This window comes from Schistocerca serialis, chromosome 5 (genome assembly GCF_023864345.2).
Source record: "Schistocerca serialis cubense isolate TAMUIC-IGC-003099 chromosome 5, iqSchSeri2.2, whole genome shotgun sequence".
Lineage (NCBI taxonomy): Eukaryota > Metazoa > Arthropoda > Insecta > Orthoptera > Acrididae > Schistocerca > Schistocerca serialis.
In genome coordinates this window covers 491978876-492002807 of record NC_064642.1, presented here as the reverse complement: position 1 = coordinate 492002807, position 23932 = coordinate 491978876, and the positions used below count along the sequence as shown (strand labels likewise).

Sequence of the window (23932 nt, the reverse complement as noted above, 5' to 3'; positions counted from 1 at the left end):
TTAAGGTCAGCTTGCAGGTTGAGAGATTTGGGGAATGATGGTGACATAAGGTTCAAACTTAAATTTTGGTTAAGTTAAAATGGGTAATTTGGGGGCATTGAGAATGAATCACAGTTGGATGGAGAACTGCGTCAGGCAGGGTTCAACATTTGTTATGGGTTGAGTCTGTTAGGGTTGGTAGCAGAAAAGTGTTTCCACTGCAGGGACTGACAGGAGGAGAGAAGGTCTTGAAGTCTGGCACGATTAAATTTGGAAAGGGGCAAAAGGTAAGACCTTGGGAAAGGACTGATACTTCTGTGAGACTAAGGTTTTTGGAGAGGCAATTCAATTCATGACAGTGTTTCGGGTCTGTTTAGGTTCTGGATTCTGTACGGTGGTGGGAGTGAGTTTGTAAGGGTGTGGTAAATGTAGTACGGCTATAAGGTGGAGTTTGACAGCTATGAGGGGATGTGGGAGAGTTTGGAGACTGTTGTAGAGGTGGATAGTGGTAGTGCAAGGTAGGAGGACAGGAACGTTTTTTTTTTTTTTTTTTTTTTTTTTTGAGGTGGCATTGTGCATGCTGCTCTAGTTCCTGGAGAGCAAGAGTTTCAATGTAAGAGAGGGACTAAAGGAACTAGGAACAGCAGGGCAGGAGAATTTTAGCAATAGCCAGTCTAACTGTCCCTGTTTTGGCAAACAGTAAGTTGTTACACTACTAATTCAAATACTGCAAACATTCATTTATCATTTATATGATGTCTGTTCAAAAAATTCTGGAACAATCTTAATTTAATGCCAATAGCGTGTTGGAGCAAAATGCGGTTGGCATCCCTATACATGACGGTGTTTGATGTGTAACTGCTAAAAGTTCATTGTTGTATGTCTGTTAGTTATTGTTTAGTTCTACACTGTGTAGAACATTGTGTCACACAGTTTGCAAATTTCAAGATGGCAGATTTAGAGGAGCAATACATGTGCATTAAATTTTGCATCAAACTCAGGAAAATCTTTACAGACCCCCCACCAAATTATGCAGGAAGGCAACAGTGATGAGTGCTTAATCCATACTCGGTGTTACGAATGGTTCATACAGTTTCAAAAAATTGCCATACAGAAGTTAAACATAACCCTAGTTCAGGACACTCTTCGGTGCCTATCATCATATTCAGGTACAAGATGATCTTAGTGGGGTTGAGAAAAGCCAGCAGCGGCAAGATGATGATGTGATGTGGTGTGAGGTACCGATGATAGGTGGTGTGTTCAGTATGGGTATAATGATAAAGACTGCCTAAATTGTGGTCCTCCCCCACAATTGGCTGCTGCATTCAGAAGTTACGTGCCACAATGACGATCATCTGTTATTAATATGAGACAAACTAAACAGCATACTTACTTGAATTTCAAATTAAAGCACTTCTCAATAGGAAGCTATCATTCCATTATTTCACAAGTGTTAATAACCAGCAGAATAATAAACAACTGCTAAATGAAAAAGCTGACGAAGCACTTCAATGATCTTTGGATAGATAGGTGACCTGTGGATTGCACCTAACTTGAATGGCCGGCGAAGTGGTTTGGCGGTAAGATTAGAGCTGGTTGGGCAGCCTTGGAGGACAGACATGTTGATGGTGTAGCGGGACTTTTAATTTCGCCGCGCTACACACGTTCCCTCAGATATAAATTATACCGTCGCAGCTGTATGAGCGCTCGACAGCAGAGAAAATATATAAGAAAAGGAAAGTACTAAAAATGTAACTCTTTTTGTTTTCCATCCATCTTTTGTCTCTCGAGAGCGGAAGCTTAATGCAGACGTAAAAAATTATTAGCTAGTCTTGGTCTGATAAAGTCGAAAAACCACTTATTGATGTGCAGGCATATTGTGGAAATTTTGTATGAAATTCAGAGGATGGAAGCAGCAACATAAAATACATTGCATTTATTATCAAGACTTTTTGATTTGTATACATTAGCGATTCCTGGACGATTGCAAGATTTCGGAGCAGCTATTACTTTTCACGCAGAAATGAAGTAGGAGATTTTTGAAGACCTGGACACTGCACAAAAGAAGACATGTTAACATGGTAAAGGATGAACTCTTATCTACGCCCTTTCCCCCTGTTAATCACGTTTTGTTATTCTCTGTTTTTTTTCTATTTTTTTCCTCTTCCAAATAATTTTTGTACTGGAAATTGGTTTGACTTTTGCTCAGAAACGCCACAAGGACCACCCCAACAACAGCTTTTCCAAATCAAGAAGTCCGATAACTTTTCTGTAATACAAAGTCCGACTTGCATTTCGTTCTTTCCCTTTTTCACGGTCATTAACGGTCTCTTTTTCTTTTTTTATTAATCACTACACTTGTCGCAGTCTGTGTCAAGACTTTATTAGCAATGTATGGTTATTTGGACATGTAGCCGAGAACAGCATGATAGAAATTATGGAAATATACAGTCCATTATTTTGTTGAAGAGTGGAAATTATTTGTGACTATAAAGTGGAATGTAATTTGTGCAGTTTCTCGTGTTCTGCTAATAAAAAGCGAGTGGCATCCCATATAAAGAAAATAATTGAAAATTTAAATATATTATGTGAATAAGTTCCTCGCTAAGGGTTTCTTACAGCCTCAAGATAATGGATTCATGAACTATGTGCTGTTTTTTGCACAGGGGAAAACACATACAGAAGACTGAAGGTTGGTGAACATTAGTTAGAACGTATGTATTCCACTCAGTGTGGTGGAAGCAAATAGGCACCTCACGTGTAATGCAATCCTAGTACAAATGAGATCCGTGACCTGTCATCTGTGGTAACACAGGGGAGGTATGAAGGAGAGAACTTTTTGAGGGAAAGAGTTTATCACATGCACGTATATATCAACTTCTCCTCCTCTCTTTTTCAACTTGCCTTACAAGGCATCCCAAATGGGGATAAATCTTTGAAGTCAAAGTGCTTTGGAATTGTGAGGCTAGATTTTATCAGCGAGAAAGGTGAACTGTAACCGACCAGTGAAATGTATAAGGATTGTGATATGTGTGAACTGTGAACGGCCAGGGAACTGCAAAACAACTGTGCTAAGTAGGCTTTGTACAGTGTTTGAACTGTTGTTGAATTTTAGTGTAACTATAGTATCTGATGCTGCAAAATCCAATTATCTGTCACGATGAAAGTAGTATCGGGATGAATCAGAAATAGTAAATGCTACAAGAATAAAAGTTAATGTTGCGTGCGCAGCCCATGATTTAATCATCACTTCAACATCCTTAGTTCTATGAGACGGTGCAGCATGCAGAGCAGCTTGAGGCAGCCACAGACAACAGGTGTGGCAGCAGCTGGTGCACTTTACACTACATGGTGTGTTTGCAGTGTCAGCTTGAGCACACCACAATAGCGAAGTTCCAGCCAGCGGTGCAGCCAACAGCTGTGACCATCAGCGGCAGTACGTCGAGGAAGAAAAATAGTGTAAGTGTTGTGCTTGTATACAGCAGTCTAGGATTTGTAATTCGAACATTAGTATTAATGAAATGTATGGCGGAAAGGAAGTAAGATACACTCTCAGAAGTATGGAAGTTCAATCTCACATTAGTAGTGATGATCCAGTGGATCAGATACCAATGTATGTTAGCGCCATCAGACACGAGTTTAACGACTGGCAAATTAAGTCACAAATAACACAAGTATAAACGTAAATTCAAACCTTAGTGACGAATCTGAAATAGTAAATTCAGTAACCAATAATCTCATTGAGAATTCTGAAGTAGCCATGAATGATTTCACTGGGAATGTAAAATTACCTATTAATGGAAGACAATGAAAAGATACATTTTGTGCAAAAAAAAATGACAATGTAAACCAAGAATATGTGGTACCTAATCAAAATGAAACAATTAATTTGAATGACAATAGCAGAGAAAATTACTGATGCTGATGTTACTTATGAGCCAATGTATGAGCTATATATATATATATTAAGTCATGGTATAGCATCAGCCGACACTTCCCCAACTAAGGATGATCAGAATCCGGCATCTATACTAAATTTAATTTTGCAAGAACAAAAGGTTGCTGGAAAGAAAATAGACAAGGGATTAAAAGATAAGGAGGAATTAAGCTAAGCAAGAAAATGAGGAGGAGTTAAAAGAAGTTAAAATGGGAACAGCTCAAATTAACGGTAAGCTCAATGCTTTGGAACAAAAGGTCATGCATCTTGAAGCTAAAACTGAAGGATGTTGCACGAAAATAGATTATGAAACAGAAGAATGGGATAAAAAATTAGAAGTTTGTAAGTCAGAAATAAACCAAACGGTTAACAATGAAATCAAAACATTAAACAAGAATTTGCAGGATCAAAATGGGGTGATAGAAACAACAATTAATGACATTGGCAATGTAAGACAAGAGGAAAGCAAAGCTACCAGAGAATGTCAGGATGAGCATACAATACACTGGAATAATCTACGAAGTATCAAAAAAGACCATGAAATACTTATCATAATATTTCACATGTAGAATCCTCTTGTAAAGGCAACAAAACTGCGGTTCAAGGCAAATTAAGATAAACAGAGCAAAAAGTGCTTCCTGAGACGAAGGACAAAATTGAAAATTAAGTTAAACAAACAGTAGAAATTTGGTTTGAACAAAAAGGTGTTGTAAATGAAAATGACATAGCAAATTACCCTAATGCATATAAAGTCCTTCACTTCTCTAGTAAGGGAACTATACACCCAGTAGCCTTCATTGGACAGTTTGATGGTATCATTCCCGAAAACATGACAGAACAGCAAAAAATCAAATTCGTTGTCAGTAAGTTAGAACGAGAAGCAATATCGTGGGGAACTGGGGTCAGTTACAAATGTAAAACACTATAAAGAATTAGTGCGAGCGTTTTTGAATCAATACTGTTCTACTAGCACACCAAAGTGGTAGAAATGAAATTTTTGAAGGCAGAAGCTTTGCAAATAGTGGTTGTAGAACTATAAAGAATTTTTCCAACATTACTGGGAAAAGACCCAATACTTAACCAGCCCATGAAGAGACTCTAACCTAGTAGGAAATGTTATACTTAAATTCCCAGTATCAGTATAAGACAAGTTAATTGATGTAAATAAAAGTAAAGTTAGTCACCTGGAGCAATCAGACGTGTTGTCCAGCAGCAAACAACTACCGGAGGGCTGGAGAAAGAACATGTGGCGGACAGACCACCTTAATGACAGAGGGCAAACCCAAAACAGAGGTACGAATCGAAATGACGAACGGTGTGACTGGGAGGAAAACGGACAGCCACGTCATAGTCGCAGCCTGGCCAGAAGAGGGGGAGGCACTTTTAAAATAGATTCATATAGAGGAGGTTATTATGGCTAAAACAAAGAATATTATAATAAACAAAATAGGGAACATACTCTGGTAAAAGGAATGACCAAATGAAATGGACCAGAAGTAACATTCTTAGGATATGACAAACAGGATTGAGTAAGCAATGCACTTACAGATGAAGATAAGACAGAAATCAAAGGAAATGTACCAACCAGCAATTGAAATTGAAATACAAAATATGAAAATAATTGTGATCCTAGATTCAGGTACTCTAGTAATTTATACGAAGAAATAAAGAAGGATACAGATGTTCCCAAGTTATCCGTACAAGGATTTAAAGTGGATACAGTGTGTGGCTCTACAAGTAAAATGATAAAGAATCAGTTTCTAATGGCATTTAAAATGCAAAACAGATGATTATGAGTAGATGCCATCACGGTTTCCGGACTGTGCATCAATTTGATTTTGGGGAAAGATTGATTAATTGCTAACAGGCCAATGCTAGATTTTACAGAGGCTGTTATGAGGATACGAGATGAACAGGAGCAACACGTATTTAAATTTAATGAAAATGAGGTTACACAAAATATAGGTAGTGATGTGAGAAGACAGATCATAAGGGAATGATGTACTGGAACTACGAACCAGAAGATAGCATATGTTTGTACGAAGAGGTGGGCCCCGATGAAGATTTAAGTACAGAGGCTACAATGAAGGAAAAAGTCGCAAATAAAGGAAGAAAATGATTCAATGGCGAACTATTGAGTGATCTCCAAGTAATTATTGTGGTTCCCTATAATAGCACCAAGGAAAGATAGCTCAGTATGCATAACTTTGGATGCTAGAGCCTTAAAGTCATCTTGTCACAGATGGATATGGATAGGCCTGGGGCACTAGAGGAGCTTGTATGGAAGTTCAATAGTGGCAAGATACAGTAAAACTTGCTCAAATTGGCACGTGTATAATTCAGAAATCTGCCCAAACCATATAAGTATTTCGGCCCCAATGCGTTAAGTGCACTTTTACATGGTGATTTTTTTTGTATAAAGCGGAACGTGCCAAATGCGGAAACGGAAAGCAAATCTTAGAACATACTTAACAATTCATTGTATAATGCAGAAAACACAGCCTGTACAGTACTATTGTATTACAGTTCATTAGTTATTCACGACTCTACAAGAACGTTACTTTTAACATCTCTGGTAAGCGACGCAAAACCAAGAAAAGAGGTCCAGTGCAGTGCGGTGTTGCTAGCATAGATCTACTACCGTGCTGCTCTGCGCAACAACGAATAATTTATGCTCAGTGTCGGTACAGTGCATCAAAGGAAACTGTTCATTTGTAAGCACTGTGTTTGTCAGCTTTCTCATTTTCCTCGTTATTGATGCACGCTGGCACATACAAGAACATTGTTGCACATCTAGCAGCACACTGCTGCAATGTGCGCAGTGAAAGAGGTGGGTACTGTTACATTAAACGACTGTTTTACACGGCAAGAACATTATTTTCTGCCCGTTTCAGTTGACTAGTAGCATTTTAAGAGATACAGTAACATGACGTCGAACGAACAGTATATGTCATTAACACTTAATGAAAAGATTAATGTAATCGAGGCAAGTGAGAAAGACAAACTCTCTGTGCGTGAAATTATGTTGCGTTTCAAATGCGGTAAAACACAACTTTATGAGACTTTAAGAAACAAGCATAAGATTCAGGATGAAAGGAAACGGGCAGATGTAAAGAAAGGTGAAGAAGACTGGAAATGAAGAAATTAACGAAATAGTGTGGGAATGGTTCGTAAGTGTGTGGGCAAGAATCTTTCCTTTATCTGGACTCATGTTGCAGAGTGAGACTCTGAAAGTCTCTAAAGAGTTTGGAATTATGGAGTTTAAGGCACCCAAAGACTGGCTGGACAGTTTCAAAGCTAGGCACAACATCGTGTGGAATGAAGTGTGTGGAGAAGCTAAGGATGTGCAAGAAAGTGTAGCAACAGAATGGAAGACAATACTGTCCAACTTAATAGTGAATTATGACCTGAAAGACATGTTCAATGTAGATGAAACAGGAATATTTTATTACGCACTGCCTTCAAAATCTCTACCAATTTGAGGTGAAACGTGCAACGGTGGAAAAATGTCCAAGAAAAGATTCACTGAACTGCTGTGTGGAAACATGTTAGGTGAAATGGAGAAGCTACTGGTGATTGTAAAGGCGGCAAAACCACATTGTTTTCAAAATGAGACGTCAGTAAGCTTCCAGTCACTGTAAGCTTCCAGTCACATAGCGAAGCAATAAAAGGTGTGGATGGTGAGTGGTCTTATGGAAGAATGGCTGGGCTCTTTCAATACTAAAATGGAAAAAGGAAATTGCCAAGTTCTCCTTTTCCTAGACAATGTAACCTGCCACCCAATAGTAATGTTATCAAATGTGGAATTGGATTGGTTCCCTCAAAATTCAACCAGCCTCACACAACCCAAGGACCAGGGGGTATATTCAAGTGTCATTATAGGCAATTACTGATGCAGTCTCTTAGTGTTGAAGAAGCAGAAAGTGCAATTGCTCTTGCACAGTCAGTTTCTGTCCTGGATGCAGTAAATTGGATGGCTTGGCAGTAAAGGAAATAAAACCCGAAACTGTCACCAAGTGATTCTTCAACAGAGCGGTTTTTTTTTTTTTTTTTTTTTTTTGGGGGGGGGGGGCGGAAGGTGTCTCAAGGACAAAATGCTTCAGTGGCTGAATTAATGAAAATGTGAAACATTTCATTTAGTGCAGATGATTACAAGTGAGGACTTTCTGTCAACTCGCTCCACTTTCACTTCAGCAACAGGTTTAATAGAAATCCTCAACACAGAGGATGAAGAAGAAGAAACAAAGGAAGAAGAGGAGCAAATTTGTGTCCCTGGAAAAATTAATACGCCTGAAGAAGCCATTGCATGCATAAACAATGTTACGCAATTTGCAGCATACACAAATTCTCCGAACTTGTTGGAACTATTGTACGGTACAAAAAATTGACTAGAAAAAACAATTTTGAACACGAAATTAAAACAAGTTTCCCTCCTTGATATATGGTGAAAAAAGTGAAATAAAGCGAATAAACTTGGGAATAATATGTATGTACACACAATAATAAACAAATTTAAAGTTCGAGTAAAAACATAGAAATGCCTTTTTGTTTATCAATTAGTATAATAGTACAGTGTTCTATTATCCAATATACAGTAAATGAACATTTACTGTGATGGAATGAAGGTGCACTAATACAGTATGTGCATAATTTAAAAAATTTACTGTATTTCATACATGATACCTGACAAAATTTAGGTAGTACAGTGAGTTTTATGTAATCTGGACACTTGTCAAATTTCGAAAATTATTTTAGTCCCAGGCGATTCCGTTATGAGCAAGTTTTACTGTATTAAAAAGTATAGACTTGACCACCTATTAACGAGTATAGACTTGACCACCACTTTCTGGCAGGTTCCATTATTAGAAAACTGTAGATAGTTTACTACGTTTGTTTATGAAGGATGGAGTTACCAATTCAGAATATTGACATTTGGCCTGATCTCGACAGCTGCGTTTATATGTTTCTTAATAAGGTGTTGGGAGAGCAGCTATTGCACTATTACAGTATATATTTATGATATTTTGATTGCTGCCAAAATATGGAAGGAACACAATGACATATTGAGTCAAGTGGTATGTAGCTTTGAGAATAATAATAATAATAATAATATCAGTGTAAATCTGGACAAATCCAAATTTAGGAAAGGGGAAATTAAATTCCTAGGGCATATTACACTGGCTGAAGGTATTAAGCCAGACTCAGAAAAGTTAAATGCTGGAAGAAACTTTCCAAGACCTAAGAACAAAAAGCAGTTGGACACCACCTTCAGTTAAACCGGACTCTATTGCAAATTCACAAACAATCAGGCACTTAATGCGAAAGCCATACTTTAATTAATGAAGAATGTCACGTGGATGTGGACCGAGGAATGCGAACAAGAATTTCAAAAAATAAAAGATGAATTATGTAACAGTATTGTTCTGACACATCCAGACTTAAATGTAGCTTTTTGCATTTTCACTGACAGTTCACAATACGAATTAGGAGCTCATCTTCATCAATTCATAGAAAATGGGGATACAGTGGAAATAGAATCCATTGCTTTTGCCAGTCAAATACCAAACAAATGGGAGATAAAATATTCAGTAACAGAAAAGGAAATGTTAGTACTGGTGTGTGCAATTAAGAGGAGGAAAGTATAAGTGTTTACAGACCACAAGGCACTACTATTCCTGATGGATCGTAGGCTAAGTCATAACAGATGGGCTTTAGTGTTTCTGGAGTATGATTTCACAACAGAATACTTGCCAGGGAAAGCAATACATTGACTGATGCATTATCCAGATTGCCTGTAGGTATGGATAAAGCAGAATAAAGGTCTGTCTAAGAATAAGGTAATTAGCTCCTACATATTACAAAGTCACAGAATATGCTTATACAAAAATCAGTAGAAAATGAACAGTCATTCCATGAATACTGTTCCACTAGTACTTTTTGTAGCAACAATGAAGGAACTATACCTCATCCTGTGGAATGAAGGAACGATTTGGTAAACGAGTGTGCGCATTTTGACTGAACCAAGATTCTCTTAATATATCTGTGAACTGCAATTGTAAGTCTCCTTAGGTAAGATTTAAGGAGCACAGCAGGTGATGCCAGTTAGTGGTGTGATTGTTACCAAACTGGGTCTGTAGTAACAAAGGGTGCAATCAAGCGCAAAGCTCTTCAAGAGTGCGAAGGGTAGTGCCCCAGCTGTATGTAGCTACTGCTGTGACCAAAACAATAACATTGATGAATCACTGTCTTTGTACGATGTAAACATTGACTTTGTTTATTAACACCCTAAATCAAACCAAAACATTATACAAAAGTATTTACATTGCAATAGTATATGAAAACACATTCATTTAAAATTTATTTAAAATTATTAGAAAAGTAATTTAACGCATTTTGGATTGTTTCATGGAACTGTATTGGAGCTGTATGCTGAAGTTGGAAATGGGAGAATGCACTGACAATTGTTGAACTCAACACCATTTGGGGAAGTCTGGAGTTTCACAATGCAAGACCACATCATGGACAACTGAATCACCTGCATGGGTTACTGTTGTGGGCTGCTTTGATATGTTAAAGTAAGAGGTGTGCGTGTAAAGTTCTTCCATCTCCACATATATTTGTAACCATGTGACGTAAACGTCATTACGACGCATTCAAATACAAATAAGTGCAGAACCGCATGGTGCCGATGTAATAGTACGAAGAGTGTAAAGAAGATTTCACTGAACTTAAAGTACTGCAATGCGCCAATAGTAGTGGTATAGCAACTTCTTATTAGACATACTTTATGAATTTAATGAACGGCAATTCTCCAATAATAGTTTAACAGCAGTACAAGAGTTCTTGACTGATACTTGAGTAGGAGACAGTCGACTGCTATAGAGTATTCTAGTAAATGACAGACTGTAAGTTAAAAAAAGACTATCAACAACGTAAAGGTGCAGAATAATGCTACTTTGAAAATCTTTTCTATTAAAGAATTATGCAGTAAGTACAGAGTGTGTAACTAAAAATTAATGATTTTGGGATATAAGGTTAGTGACAAATTTATTGAAGGTAACAATTAGTTTTTCTAATCAGAAAATAATAAAGTCTGTGATTATATAAGTAAATTAATAACCTGAAAAGGAAAAAAGATGAAGTAGATTCAACATTTGAAAAACAACAAGAATTTACCAGTATGGTGGAACGGTATGACCCTTGAGAGATGATAGCTTAAAAATTCATAAAAATTTGAATTGAAATTTGTTTATTTACAAAATTGTTTGGTGTCTGTGAAAACCTCCCAATTGTTGGAAATATCAGGAGGAGGGGGACGTGTAACATTTTTGGCATTGCAGCCACCACATTCAGGTACAAGAAGCTCTTCTTAGAGCAGTTGAGAAGGCAGCAGTGGCGAGATGACAATGTGGTCACAAACTAAACAGCATATTTAATTGCATATCAAAGTATGTAATGTCTGCAGTTTCTCGTGTTCTGCTAATAAAAGGCAAGTGGCATCCCATATAAACAAAGTAACTGAAAATTTAATTATTCACATATATCAGTTCCTCGCTAAGGGTTTCTTACAGCCTTAATACAATGGATTCACGACCTACATGCTGTTTTCTGCGAAGGGGACAACAACTACAGCAGGCAGTAGGTTGGTGAACATTAATTAGAAATTACGCATTCCACTCAGAGCAGTGGAAGCAAATAGGTACCTCACATGTACTACAATCTTAGTATAAATGATACCAGTGACAAGTCACCTGCAGTACCACAGAGGAGGTATGAAAGAGAAGTTTTCAACTTGCCATACATTTCATGAAATCCTGACACAGCATCTCAGAATGCATCGTGTTGCCACCAAGTTCATCCCATGGCTCATGAGTCACGACCAGAAAGACTTTCCCCTAGGAATCTGTAAAGAGCTTTTGGATTGCACAAATGAAAATGAGTCGTTCCTTAAGAGAATCATAACTGGTGATGAGATGTGGGGGTCTATATTTATAATGCTGAGACCATGTTTCAATATCCAAAATGGGTCAGGAAAGGTTTTCCAAATGCAGGAAGGGGGGGGGGGGGGGGGTGAGCCTCATCAGGTCAGGTGAAATGTCAAAGCCTTTTGACAGTTTTCTTTGACTCTGAAGGATTAGTATATCTTGAATTGTGCCACAGGGACAAACTCTTCATTGATGGTACTGTCGGGAAATGTTGCGATTCATGCGAGAATGGCATGAAATGTGGCGAGACATTTCATGGCTCTTTCATCACAATAATGCACCTGCACATTCATTCCTTTGGAGCATGACTATTGGATAAAAAACGAAACCATTATGCTGCCTCATCTGTAATATCTAAGCCTGGCCCACGCAGACATTTTTTTTAATTTCCAAAGTTGAGAACCCCTTTGAAAGGACAAAGATTTGCAACAATAGACGAGATGAAACAAAAATTTCCTGATGGCACTTCATGCGATCCAGCAAGAGATATAACAAGACTGCTTCTGGAAGTGGAAACAGAGCTGGGAGCAGTGTATCAATTGTGGAGGAGAGTATTTGAAAGGAGACCATGGACAATAAGTAGAAGTGTACAAAAATGTTGTGCACAAAGTTCCTGAATTGTGTTTTAAATTATTAATTATAGACTTTTGATTTTCAATGAAGCATTTATAGAACAGCGAATGTTAGTAATTTAGTTACCTGATACATAAGTTCCAACACCTTCCACATGTCTGGTGATATATTCTTGCTTGTGAGATCATAAACCAAAGAAAGAGCTTCTTCATAAAATTCTGCAAGAAATAAAGGAAATTAGTACTAATCACACTGAGTTATGATTAAATAGTACAACATACATTACTGTGACATAGGCATGCAGTGCCTATGAGGACACACGTGCTGCCACTTGAGAGGGGGAGGGAGGGGGTGGAGCGAGAGGGGGAGGGAGGGGGTGGAGCAAGAGGGGGAGGGAGGGGGTGGAGCAAGAGGGGGAGGGAGGGGGTGGAGCAAGAGGGGGAGGGAGGGGGTGGAGCAAGAGGGGGAGGGAGGGGGTGGAGCAAGAGGGGGAGGGAGGGGGTGGAGCAAGAGGGGGAGGGAGGGGGTGGAGCAAGAGGGGGAGGGAGGGGGTGGAGCAAGAGGGGGAGGGAGGGGGTGGAGCAAGAGGGGGAGGGAGGGGGTGGAGCAAGAGGGGGAGGGAGGGGGTGGAGCAAGAGGGGGAGGGAGGGGGTGGAGCAAGAGGGGGAGGGAGGGGGTGGAGCAAGAGGGGGAGGGAGGGGGTGGAGCAAGAGGGGGAGGGAGGGGGTGGAGCAAGAGGGGGAGGGAGGGGGTGGAGCAAGAGGGGGAGGGAGGGGGTGGAGCAAGAGGGGGAGGGAGGGGGCGAGGTGAGATAAGGGGAGGGAGGGTGAGAGGCGAGGGAGGGAGGGGGCCAGGTGAGATAAGGGGAGGGAGTGGATGGGGAGAGGCGAGGGAGTGGATGGGGAGAGGCGAGGGAGTGGATGGGGAGAGGCGAGGGAGGGAGGGGGAGAGGCGAGGGAGGGGGATTGGAGAGGCGAGGGAGGGAGGGAGAGAGGAGAGGGAGGGGGATTGGAGAGGGAGGGGGAGAGGAGACGGAGGGGGAGAGGAGACGGAGGGGGAGAGGAGACGGAGGGGGAGAGGAGACGGAGGGGGAGAGGAGACGGAGGGGGAGAGGAGACGGAGGGGGAGAGGAGACGGAGGGGGAGAGGAGACGGAGGGGGAGAGGAGACGGAGGGGGAGAGGAGACGGGGGGAGGGGGAGAGGAGACGGGGGGAGGGGGAGAGGAGACGGGGGGAGGGGGAGAGGAGACGGGGGGAGGGGGAGAGGAGACGGGGGGAGGGGGAGAGGAGACGGGGGGAGGGGGAGAGGAGACGGGGGGAGGGGGAGAGGAGACGGGGGGAGGGGGAGAGGAGACGGGGGGAGGGGGAGAGGAGACGGGGGGAGGGGGAGAGGAGACGGGGGGAGGGGGAGAGGAGACGGGGGGAGGGGGAGAGGAGACGGGGGGAGGGGGAGAGGAGACGGGGGGAGGGGGAGAGGAGACGGGGGGAGGGGGAGAGGAGACGGGGGGAGGGGGAGAGGAGACGGGGGGAGGGGGAGAGGAGACGGGGGGAGGGGGAGAGGAGACGGGGGGAGGGGGAGAGGAGACGGAGGGAGGGGGAGAGGAGACGGAGGGAGGGGGAGAGGAGACGGAGGGAGGGGGAGAGGAGACGGAGGGAGGGGGAGAGGAGACGGAGGGAGGGGGAGAGGAGAGGGAGGGAGGGGGACAGGAGAGGGAGGGAGGGGGACAGGAGATGGAGGGAGGGGGACAGGAGATGGAGGGAGGGGGACAGGAGATGGAGGGAGGGGGACAGGAGATGGAGGGAGGGGGACAGGAGATGGAGGGAGGGGGACAGGAGATGGAGGGAGGGGGACAGGAGATGGAGGGAGGGGGACAGGAGATGGAGGGAGGGGGACAGGAGATGGAGGGAGGGGGACAGGAGATGGAGGGAGGGGGACAGGAGAGGGAGGGAGGGGGACAGGAGAGGGAGGGAGGGGGACAGGAGAGGGAGGGAGGGGGACAGGAGAGGGAGGGAGGGGGACAGGAGAGGGAGGGATGGAGGGAGGGAGGGGGACAGGAGAGGGAGGGATGGAGGGAGGGAGGGAGGGGGACAGGAGAGGGAGGGATGGAGGGAGGGAGGGGGACAGGAGAGGGAGAGAGTGAGGGGGACAGGAGAGGGAGAGAGTGAGGGGGACAGGAGAGGGAGAGAGTGAGGGGGACAGGAGAGGGAGAGAGTGAGGGGGACGGGGGACAGGAGAGGGAGAGAGTGAGGGGGACAGGAGAGGGAGAGAGTGAGGGGGACAGGAGAGGGAGAGAGGGAGAGAGGGGGACAGGAGAGGGAGGGATGGAGGGAGGGAGGGAGGGAGGGAGGGAGGGAGGCGGACAGGAGAGGGAGGGGGACAGGAGAGCGAGGGGGACAGGATAGGGAGGGAGGGAGGGGGACAGGAGAGGGAGGGAGGGGGGACAGGAGAGAGAGGGAGGGAGGGAGGGGGGAGAGGGACGGGGTCAGCATGCTGTTTTTGTAATAGAGTACTATATACATTATAATTAACAGGTTTAAAAATTTGTCTGTCAATAAAGAAAACTCATCACAATTGTTAATCCCTATACAGAAAACCTCTGATAAAACAGTCTGCTGTTGCCACACAACATCAATAGTTCAAATAACTGAGCACAAGATCAGATTGTACAAAGAAAAGTAATGATACCACGAAACATCATTGCACTCACATCAAGTGGTTTATAGATAGTTACAATGGAAATCGTATACCTGGATAGCTAGAAACAGGTCTGAAACTTGAGCTTGCAAAATATTCCACATTACTTGTAAAAATTGCAAGATATTCGATTTTGGTGAAAGTTATAGTTCAGGTAGCTTGCCATGAACCACATACATGAATATGTCAGTATACAAAGGTTTTCAAACACTGGAAGAAGTTAAACAACATTTTTCTTCAACAAATATAGTGCCAACACACTAGCCGCAGATACTGATATATTACTATGATGCCTCAGCATCACCCACAGCTACAGAAATTTACCGAACACGTATTTAAACATCCACTGTTTAGGGTGAACTGTAGAGCTGTCATACAAAGAAGAACAACAATACTTGAAGGAAGTTGCACTGCATCACAGTGAAATGAAACAACTCTTTAATTTCAACAAGTTGCGTGTCACATCCAAAAAAATGTTTCCAATAGATCTGAGGACTATAGGACTTAACATCTGAGGTCGTCAGTCCCCTAGAACTTAGAACTACTTAAACCTAACTAACCTAAGGACATCCATGCCCGAGGCAGGATGCGAACCTGCGACCGTAGCAGTCGCACGGTTCCGGACTGAGCACTTAGAATCGCTCGGCCACCGTGGCCGGCCACATCCAAACGATGAGCACTTGTAATAACAATGTAGCCGAACAGGAAAAAATGATTGAGACTTTCATACATGTTTTGGTAAAAGATGAAATACAAATGACATCAATTTCCAAGGTCACACTTCCATGACAGTTTATCTGGAAGAAGCAGCCTGCATATCACGTCTCAGTGGTCCAATTTTCAAGCAGGGAGAAGTCTCTGTGCATTCAACAGTAGGGATACTGCAAATGTGTTGAAACATGTTTTACTGAAATGGTACAAGAAATCTCTCAAAATAAAATGCAGCATGTGTCAGTATTAATGTAGAGGTGTCTGTAATTGGGAAACATTGTGTGCACTTAATTGTCATGAGTGAGGTGACAATGAATTTACAAGGATGTCACATGAATAACAAAATCCAAGTGATTCCCTTTTGAATGAACAAAGATATCATAGACTATATACACTGAAGATGGTGAGACAGAAGCTGAATTAATCCAGCTTGCATCAGAAATGAAAGCAGGAAATGTCCATTTTACACTGTCAAAATCTTTGGTACATCTTTTATAAAAGCTAAAAAATGTACACTAACCTTTTTTTATAAAAGATACGATAAAAGTAGCTCAGTACGCTTTCAAAGATTTTATGAAATATCTTTTACAAAAGATACAAGGCAAATCTCTTTTTCTACAGTGTAATACTGGCCAAATATACAGCGAAAGCTTCTAGGGAGACAATGAAAATTATAGAGGCAGATGGCTCTAAGAACGTACCAATAATGCAGATCACGGAGGAAGTAGAACTCGTATATGCACACCATGATTGCTTGAACCAAAGAGTTACCCATTAAGATGAATGACCTAATACTTACTTTTGAAAACAAAAACTGGACAAGATTATAACTTTTAGACGTTACTGAGCTCAACCACTGGTGTTGCTGCCAAAGCTGTAACGACAATTACGTCTGATGAGAGGTTGTCCCCACTATTGCATACAGATCTCCGTTTTCTTTTGTGTTACTCAATTTATCGTTAGATACACAAAACATGAGCAGAACAATACCATCTCACATGTAGTGTTCAGGAAGAGCATTTTCCATTACACGCGTAGAAGAACTCTAGCTTCTTAGGCTGCTAGGAATCAATATTAAGTTTTCAGCAAACTGTGAACAAAGAGTGTGGAACTACTAGGTAAGACAAGACAACGATATACCAATCATTTTTCCTCAATAACACAACACATGAAGCAACAATGCTGAGCATCCACAGACTGAATAGATACAATAATGTGAAAAACTGGAACATTATCACTTCACAAGCAATAGAGGTGACACGATAAATGTATGTATTTTCTGTTCACTGTTTAAAATTCCCTGAACGTATAACAAACAAAATTCCAGATTAATTAGCACACACAAAAGAATAAAAAAGTTATCATAAGAAATCATTCTTACCCATTACACTCTGTGAGAAAATATGCCCTACAACTTGGAGAACAGTTGGCTGCAGTTGTGCCATGATTTCTGGCTGCTCTTCCATTACTGTCAGTAGTGTTTCTATAGTATTCAGCAAACTCATTGCCGTTATTGCCTTCTCGTCAGACCCTTCATCAGTCTCAAGAACTTGGCTGAATGTTGTTGCCTTTTGGTGGGGGAAAAAATTACATATTATAATAACTGAACATTTGGGGTGGAATATACACTAATCAGCCAGATCATTATGACCACCTACCTACTACTGATATAAACCCATCCAGGCGAGTGCAGTGTCACCTGGTGAGAAACAACTGCTAGCCAGACACACAAACAGTGCATGCAGTAGCAGTGAGCTTGTTCTCTTTGTGTAGAATGAGGAAGGTGCACGACCTATTTGAGTTTGACTGAGGACAGATTGTGATGGCCCGCAGGCTTGGCACGAGCAAAATGGCTCTGAGCACTATGCGACTTAACTTCTGAGGTCATCAGTCGCCTAGAACTTAGAACTAACTAAACCTAACCAACCTAAGGACATCACACACATCCATGCCTGAGGTAGGACTCGAACCTGCGACCGTAACGGTCGCTCGGCTCCAGACCGTAGTGCCTAGAACCGCACGGCCACTCCAGCCGGCTTGGCATGAGGATTTCGGAAACTACACAACTGATCAGGTGTTCAGAAGGGGCTGTAGTAAGTGTCTTCAACAGGTGGTGAAACCACATCCAGATGTAGTGGGGTTGGGTGGCTAACCCTCATTACAGATGTTGGTTGTCATAGGGTGGGTAGACTGGTAGAACATGACAGGTGGTGAACTGTGGTGGAGCTAACATCAGACATTAATGCTGGGCAGGGTACAAGTGTATCTGAACACACAGTGCCCTGAACATTCCTAATGAGGGGTCTCTGCAGGTGATGATCCATCCATGTGCCAATGCTAACACAACAACAACTGAGGCTGAAATGGGCATGTGACCATCATCACTAGACATTGGTGCAGCGGTAGAGCATTATGTGGTCTGAAGAATCTTGATACCTCCTTTGTCATGCCAAAGGGAGGGCATGAATCTATCCTCTTCCAGGGGAACAGCTCCTCGGCACCTATACTATGGGACGTAGACAATTTGGCTGTGGCTCAATTGTGCTCTGCGGAACATTTCATGGGTCTTCATGGCTCTAATGGAGCTCGCACAAGGCACCATGATGCCCAAGAGTATGTACACTTGTTCCAGGTTATGTACAGCCCTTCATGATTATTATGTTTCCAGATGGAAGTGGTATTTTCCAAGACAATGCACCATGTCACAGGGCCAGGACTGTGATGGAGTGGTTTTAGAACTACAGTGGTGAGATATGATTAATTTGTTGGCCTCTCAAGTGACCAGATCTGAAGCCAATTGAACACATCTGGGATGTGATTGAATGTGGCATCAGAGCTCATCAACCCTCCCCCAGAATTTATGGGATTTAGGTAACTTGCATGTGCAAATGTGGCACAAACTCCCTCCAATGACCTTCCAATGCCTCACTGCTTCCATACAAAGCCATGGAACCACTGCTGTCCATGGCGAAGGTGGACACACAGGCTATTAGGTAGATGGTCATAATGTTCTAGCTGAACAGTGTAAATAATAATATAATGATAGAAAGGCTATCTATAGTGTTTTGCAACATTCACTTTTAAGCATGTAAAAAAATAGCTCCTTTGACAAAGAAATAAAATTACTGTAGACCATATTTTAGTTAAAAACTGCTGTTTCACAATAAATACCATCAATTCTTTCATAATCCGTGCCTCCAAAATATCTTTTACAGAACTCAAAAAATTTATTCATTGTCGAGAATATTTTATTGTTATAAATATAGCCTTATGTGAATGAGACATTTCACTCTTGTTTGTTTTCTATTATCTGAACACTTTGCAACTGTTTAAAAAGTTAAAATGTAAATATAAAAATATTGTAGTTACTTCTATTGAAGGTTATGGTTAAGTCAATACAAACACAAATCCACTATTGACGTTGTAATGCTTCTGGCAGGATCTGACTACATATGTTTGACATCATCAATATTTCTTTAACTTAATGCAAAAGTAAAAAACTGTTAGTCAATAGAATCAAACCACGATAAAATGATAAATAATTTGCATAGCTGTTTTTCAGAATATGCGAAATTAAATAATAGTAATTTATAATTTTATGTAATCCTCTTTTGTTAGTAAAAAAATAACTTTTTTGAAACACTGTAACACAACAGCTAAATTTCTTCATGTGAGGTTTTTTTTTTTTTTTATTTTTTTTTTTTACAACTCACTAATTCTTGGTAAACTTTGATAGCTTGTAATGGAGCTCATTGTCATACAATTTCATGGACCATCTGCTTCTAAAACATCAAATCTATGTTGGTAAATCCATCATATAGAACATACTGCATATTTATAACCTCCAACAGGAACATGCTCGGCTGCTTGAGTCAAGTAACACTCAAAATTAAGTTCATGTATCAGAGACATAAGCAGGAGATTATGTACATTAAGCAATTAATATAGGCTGTGGTTAAATAATACAAGTTAATTTTATGCATTTTTTTTCTTAATCTAAGGAGCCAATCATATCCTTTGTACACAAAATTACTTTCATGTTCATATAATACACTCTTTGATGGAAAATACGGTACTCCTTTACTGAGCCACAAAAGGTAACTGTCATAACAATAATACCGTGAACTATTTTAACACTTGTCCAACAAACAAAATTATGTGAGTCATCCTTTTCAATGTTCTTAACTTGTTGTCCAAAAGATCAATGATACTGAACAATACTCCATGATCAAAATCAGTATTTAAGTTATCGTGTGTTGTAATGAAAGAGCATCTACTCATGCCCACTGAGGTGGAAAACTGGATCCTAATGGGGCTGGTGTATCTAGCCATTCACACTTAGGTTTTCTATAAACTGCACAACACAAATGGCTATTTCCCATTGCACACAAGTATCATATGTCTGAAGTCATTTTTTTAGCAAATATAACATACTATACCAACCAACATCTTCATGATTATTGCACATGGAAACCATCATCTTCACATGCAAACCTGCCTTCCTTTTTGACAGTTCGGGAAGAAACAAGTTATACAGATTATATTAAACATGACAATATTGTTTCTACAGTCCTAACATAACAGTAAGTAATTTATTTGCGATCTTTTCTTTTCTATGCAGCAAGTAAGAATAGAATTCACAGTGTAAAATGTGTTAAACTATCACTTCACAAAGGATAAGGAATTAAAAAGGTAACAAATGAAATAATTTCCTCTTTTCAGTTATTATGACTGGGATGTACAGCAGTGAAAGTCTGTTTAATTCTCTCATTAGGTCCATAACTGCCTTGATTGTGACACCCACATTCATGCACCAACAAACTACCTACCAAATGTTGACAAATTTCAACAGCAATAGGCATCAGCTGTTCTGTGAAGGTGCACACAACCTTCTGCATAACACTGGTGAGATCATCATTTTCTGTTTCGCGTATTATTCGAAGAAGTTCTAAAGTTATTTGCTTGATCTGAAAAAGAAGTAAAATGTAAATTTTTAAAAATTTGCACAATCAGTATAATGGCCAACTCATATTTATCAGCAGTTGGTAGATTTGTGAATCAAAAGGATTATTATTTCCACAAACTAGCAACACAATGTAAGAAATTTGTCACAATGTTAATTTCCATTTTACAACACTGATATAATTAAAGTAACTGACACTGAACTGGTTATACAGAATATAACTTATTGTAACAGCTATAAATATCCTGAAAGTGATTTGTGTAGCAGCATTATTGCAAAGCTAAAGTTCTTAATGATAGAAGCACACAAAATATCCACATTGTAAATATTGTGCAAAAACAGGTTGTCCAGTAATTGATCATTTTGAAATTATTTCTACACCATCCTTATCTACGTTGCCATCGACACAGGCTGAAGTGAAAAAAATTATTATAAACATTGTGTATTGTTGCAAACAGGAGAGAGTATTGAAAAACGGTGAATTATTACGTAACACTGATAACTGTATAAACGCTCCAAAATGAGAGACAATTACAAATGTTTAAAATGTCATTTGTTGTCTCCTGGTTGAATAATCATATTAAAACAGCCTTGATTTAATTTCATTACTACTCAAGGTTATTGCCACTCCACTCGACAAGAAGGGCTAGCAAACATTCACAAGCTACTGGTTTCCAGAGAAGATTCTGGATTACCCATGGTAAAACCAACAGCTACGTTTAACTTCTTCATTCATAATATTATGTCTGTTTGTCACCATTGAGCAGTCATTCAGCCCCACAGACCTGTTTTGAAACATATCGGTACAAGTCAATACTCTTTGTGACTGTCAGTCTTGTTTTTGACTGCTGCCAACTCAATGATCTAACAGTTGATACAGTAACAATGAAAACAATCAATTATTCACAAAATTATTTAATTGGATAGATAAAAAGTCTACTCACCAAGCGGTTGCAGAACACACATAAAAGATGGTCTTAATTGACAAGCTTTCAGAGCCAGTGGCTCCTCCTCCAGGCAGCAGTGTTGAAGGGAAAGGAAGAGGTGTGAAGGAAAAGAACTGGAGAGGTCTAGGAAAAGTGCTTGCCAATTAAACATCTTTTATATGCGAGTTCTGCCGCTACTTGGTGAGTAGATTTTTTATCTATCCAATTAGTTGATATAGTAAGTGTTACGACAAGCTTAACGTAATTTTGGACTTTTACTGAAGTGGATACGAATGGCTGTATCAAATGCTTTAACGAAACTTATTACATTTGTGTATTTCTAACATAGTAGCTGATCTGCACTTTATGCCAAACTTCGAAGCAATGAATTCTCCTGTCTCTCCCCACCTCTCACACAGTAACACCAATCAGTTTCCTCTCATCCCAAACTTTATGAGTATAAAACAGTTATGAATCAGTGTGTAAATAATGGATCACCTGTAGGTATTATGTGCATAACATTTAGATTCCCCTTTGAATATTCAAATGCTACTACAAATATCATGGGACAGATTAAACTGATAATATATAAATAGGGGTACCATACCGAAAAATTTTTAGTCATGTTTTTTCAACATAAAATTCAACATTTTTTCCAGTTTTGAAAATTCCCAGCTCTTTCCAGGTTTTCAAAATTTCAAGGTTTGTTCGACACCCTGAAAAGGTATTACTACCTATGACAGATACTGAAGAGTTTCCTTGGTGCAGGAGGGATTTATCGTTAAAAGAAATTTGATATTATATAAGAGTGTGAGCGCATTACCTGAGGTTCCACATATTTCTCAGATTTTTCCTGAGCATTTAACAACATCTGTAATGCTATGCCTGCCTCTACCTTGACAGGCAAGTCTTGGTCATTTAATAATGCATTTGTAGTGAGTCTGATTGCTTCAGCGAGAACTGCTTCCTGCTTAAATTTAATTTCACTGAAATAATGGAGAACCCAGCAGGCCTGAAATGATAAATGATGTAATAAATACACAGAAAATGCATATGAAAATGGTTTATGTTTGGGGGGATTAAGAGGCGAAGCATGAAAACCTAGGTTCAAAGCAGAACAAAATAACAAAATCCAAAAGAAAGAAAAAGTGGGTCCATTACTATGTGATATTATCTTGACCCACTCCCCAGTCTTTTGACTTATTTAATAGTAAGAAAGTTACCAACAAAGAAGTCCTGTACAGAATTTTGTTTTAGTATACAATCACCCACAGCAGTTTTTCTTGAACATTTGCTGTAGCCAGCCAAACACAAGAGCAGTAATACTAGTTGTGATAATGACTTTCACTATACAGAAGTTTGGCAACAAACAAACAAATGAATGGTCACACCTGAAAAGGTTTAGTTAAATGAAAATTTGAGTAGTGCAGTTAAAATAATCAACATACTTCAAGGTCTACAGAACAACGGAGTTTGGCATTCAAAATACTTTTGTTATGAACTTTGATGTTTTTTCCCCATTTTATTTGCTCACTTTCAGGAAAACAGTGGTGTTCTCAATGATAATTCAAGTCATGTAAGAGTAAATCCATTTGTTGAGTGCTGAACCCAGACACCACCAAAAGCATCTATGATACTGAAAAAAAAAAATCATTTCTGTACATATTTGCCAAACTTAATTCTGAATCTTTTCAACAATTTTTGAAGCTGCTATTGTTAGAGTACATTAAATATGCCATGGATACTTAGACTTACATGTTTCACAAGTGCTGTAAATAACTTCAGCTGGAAAACATCTTATAAACACTTTGTAGGTTTATTCACTAGTATTAACTGACTTTGTTGTAGCCACAAGCATTGGTGCAGGCAGATGTTTAAAAGGTGGTATGGATGTTTCATTACACAATTTCAATTACTACAGTCATCTCACTGCCCTTTTTTGTGTAAGGGAGATGGGGGACACCACTAAATAAACCAAGTATCCGTTGACAATTCATAAAACTGATTCCCATAACTATATTCTACTTTTTACAGAACAACAATATCACTTGAGAATGGTCCAGGCGGCAGAAACTAGTTGTGAACAAATAAAACTAATACAGCAAAATCGAAAACAACATTTCTTTTACTGTATTTGCAACTTATTTGTACGACTTTACAAAGA

General features: G+C 40.2%; 1 protein-coding gene across 2 annotated transcripts in view; it reads right to left on the bottom strand.

The window, feature by feature from the left end:
• LOC126482360 (importin-7) overlaps positions 1-23932 on the bottom strand; it is a 176881-nt gene that overhangs the window by 76637 nt on the left and 76312 nt on the right. For both annotated transcript variants that reach the window (XM_050106440.1, XM_050106442.1), the window contains exons 11-14: positions 22592-22780; positions 20709-20846; positions 17261-17447; positions 12601-12692 (exon numbers count right to left, since the gene is read on the bottom strand). In XM_050106440.1, coding sequence (XP_049962397.1) covers positions 12601-12692; positions 17261-17447; positions 20709-20846; positions 22592-22780 — 606 coding nt within the window. The remainder of the gene's footprint in view (positions 1-12600; positions 12693-17260; positions 17448-20708; positions 20847-22591; positions 22781-23932) is intronic.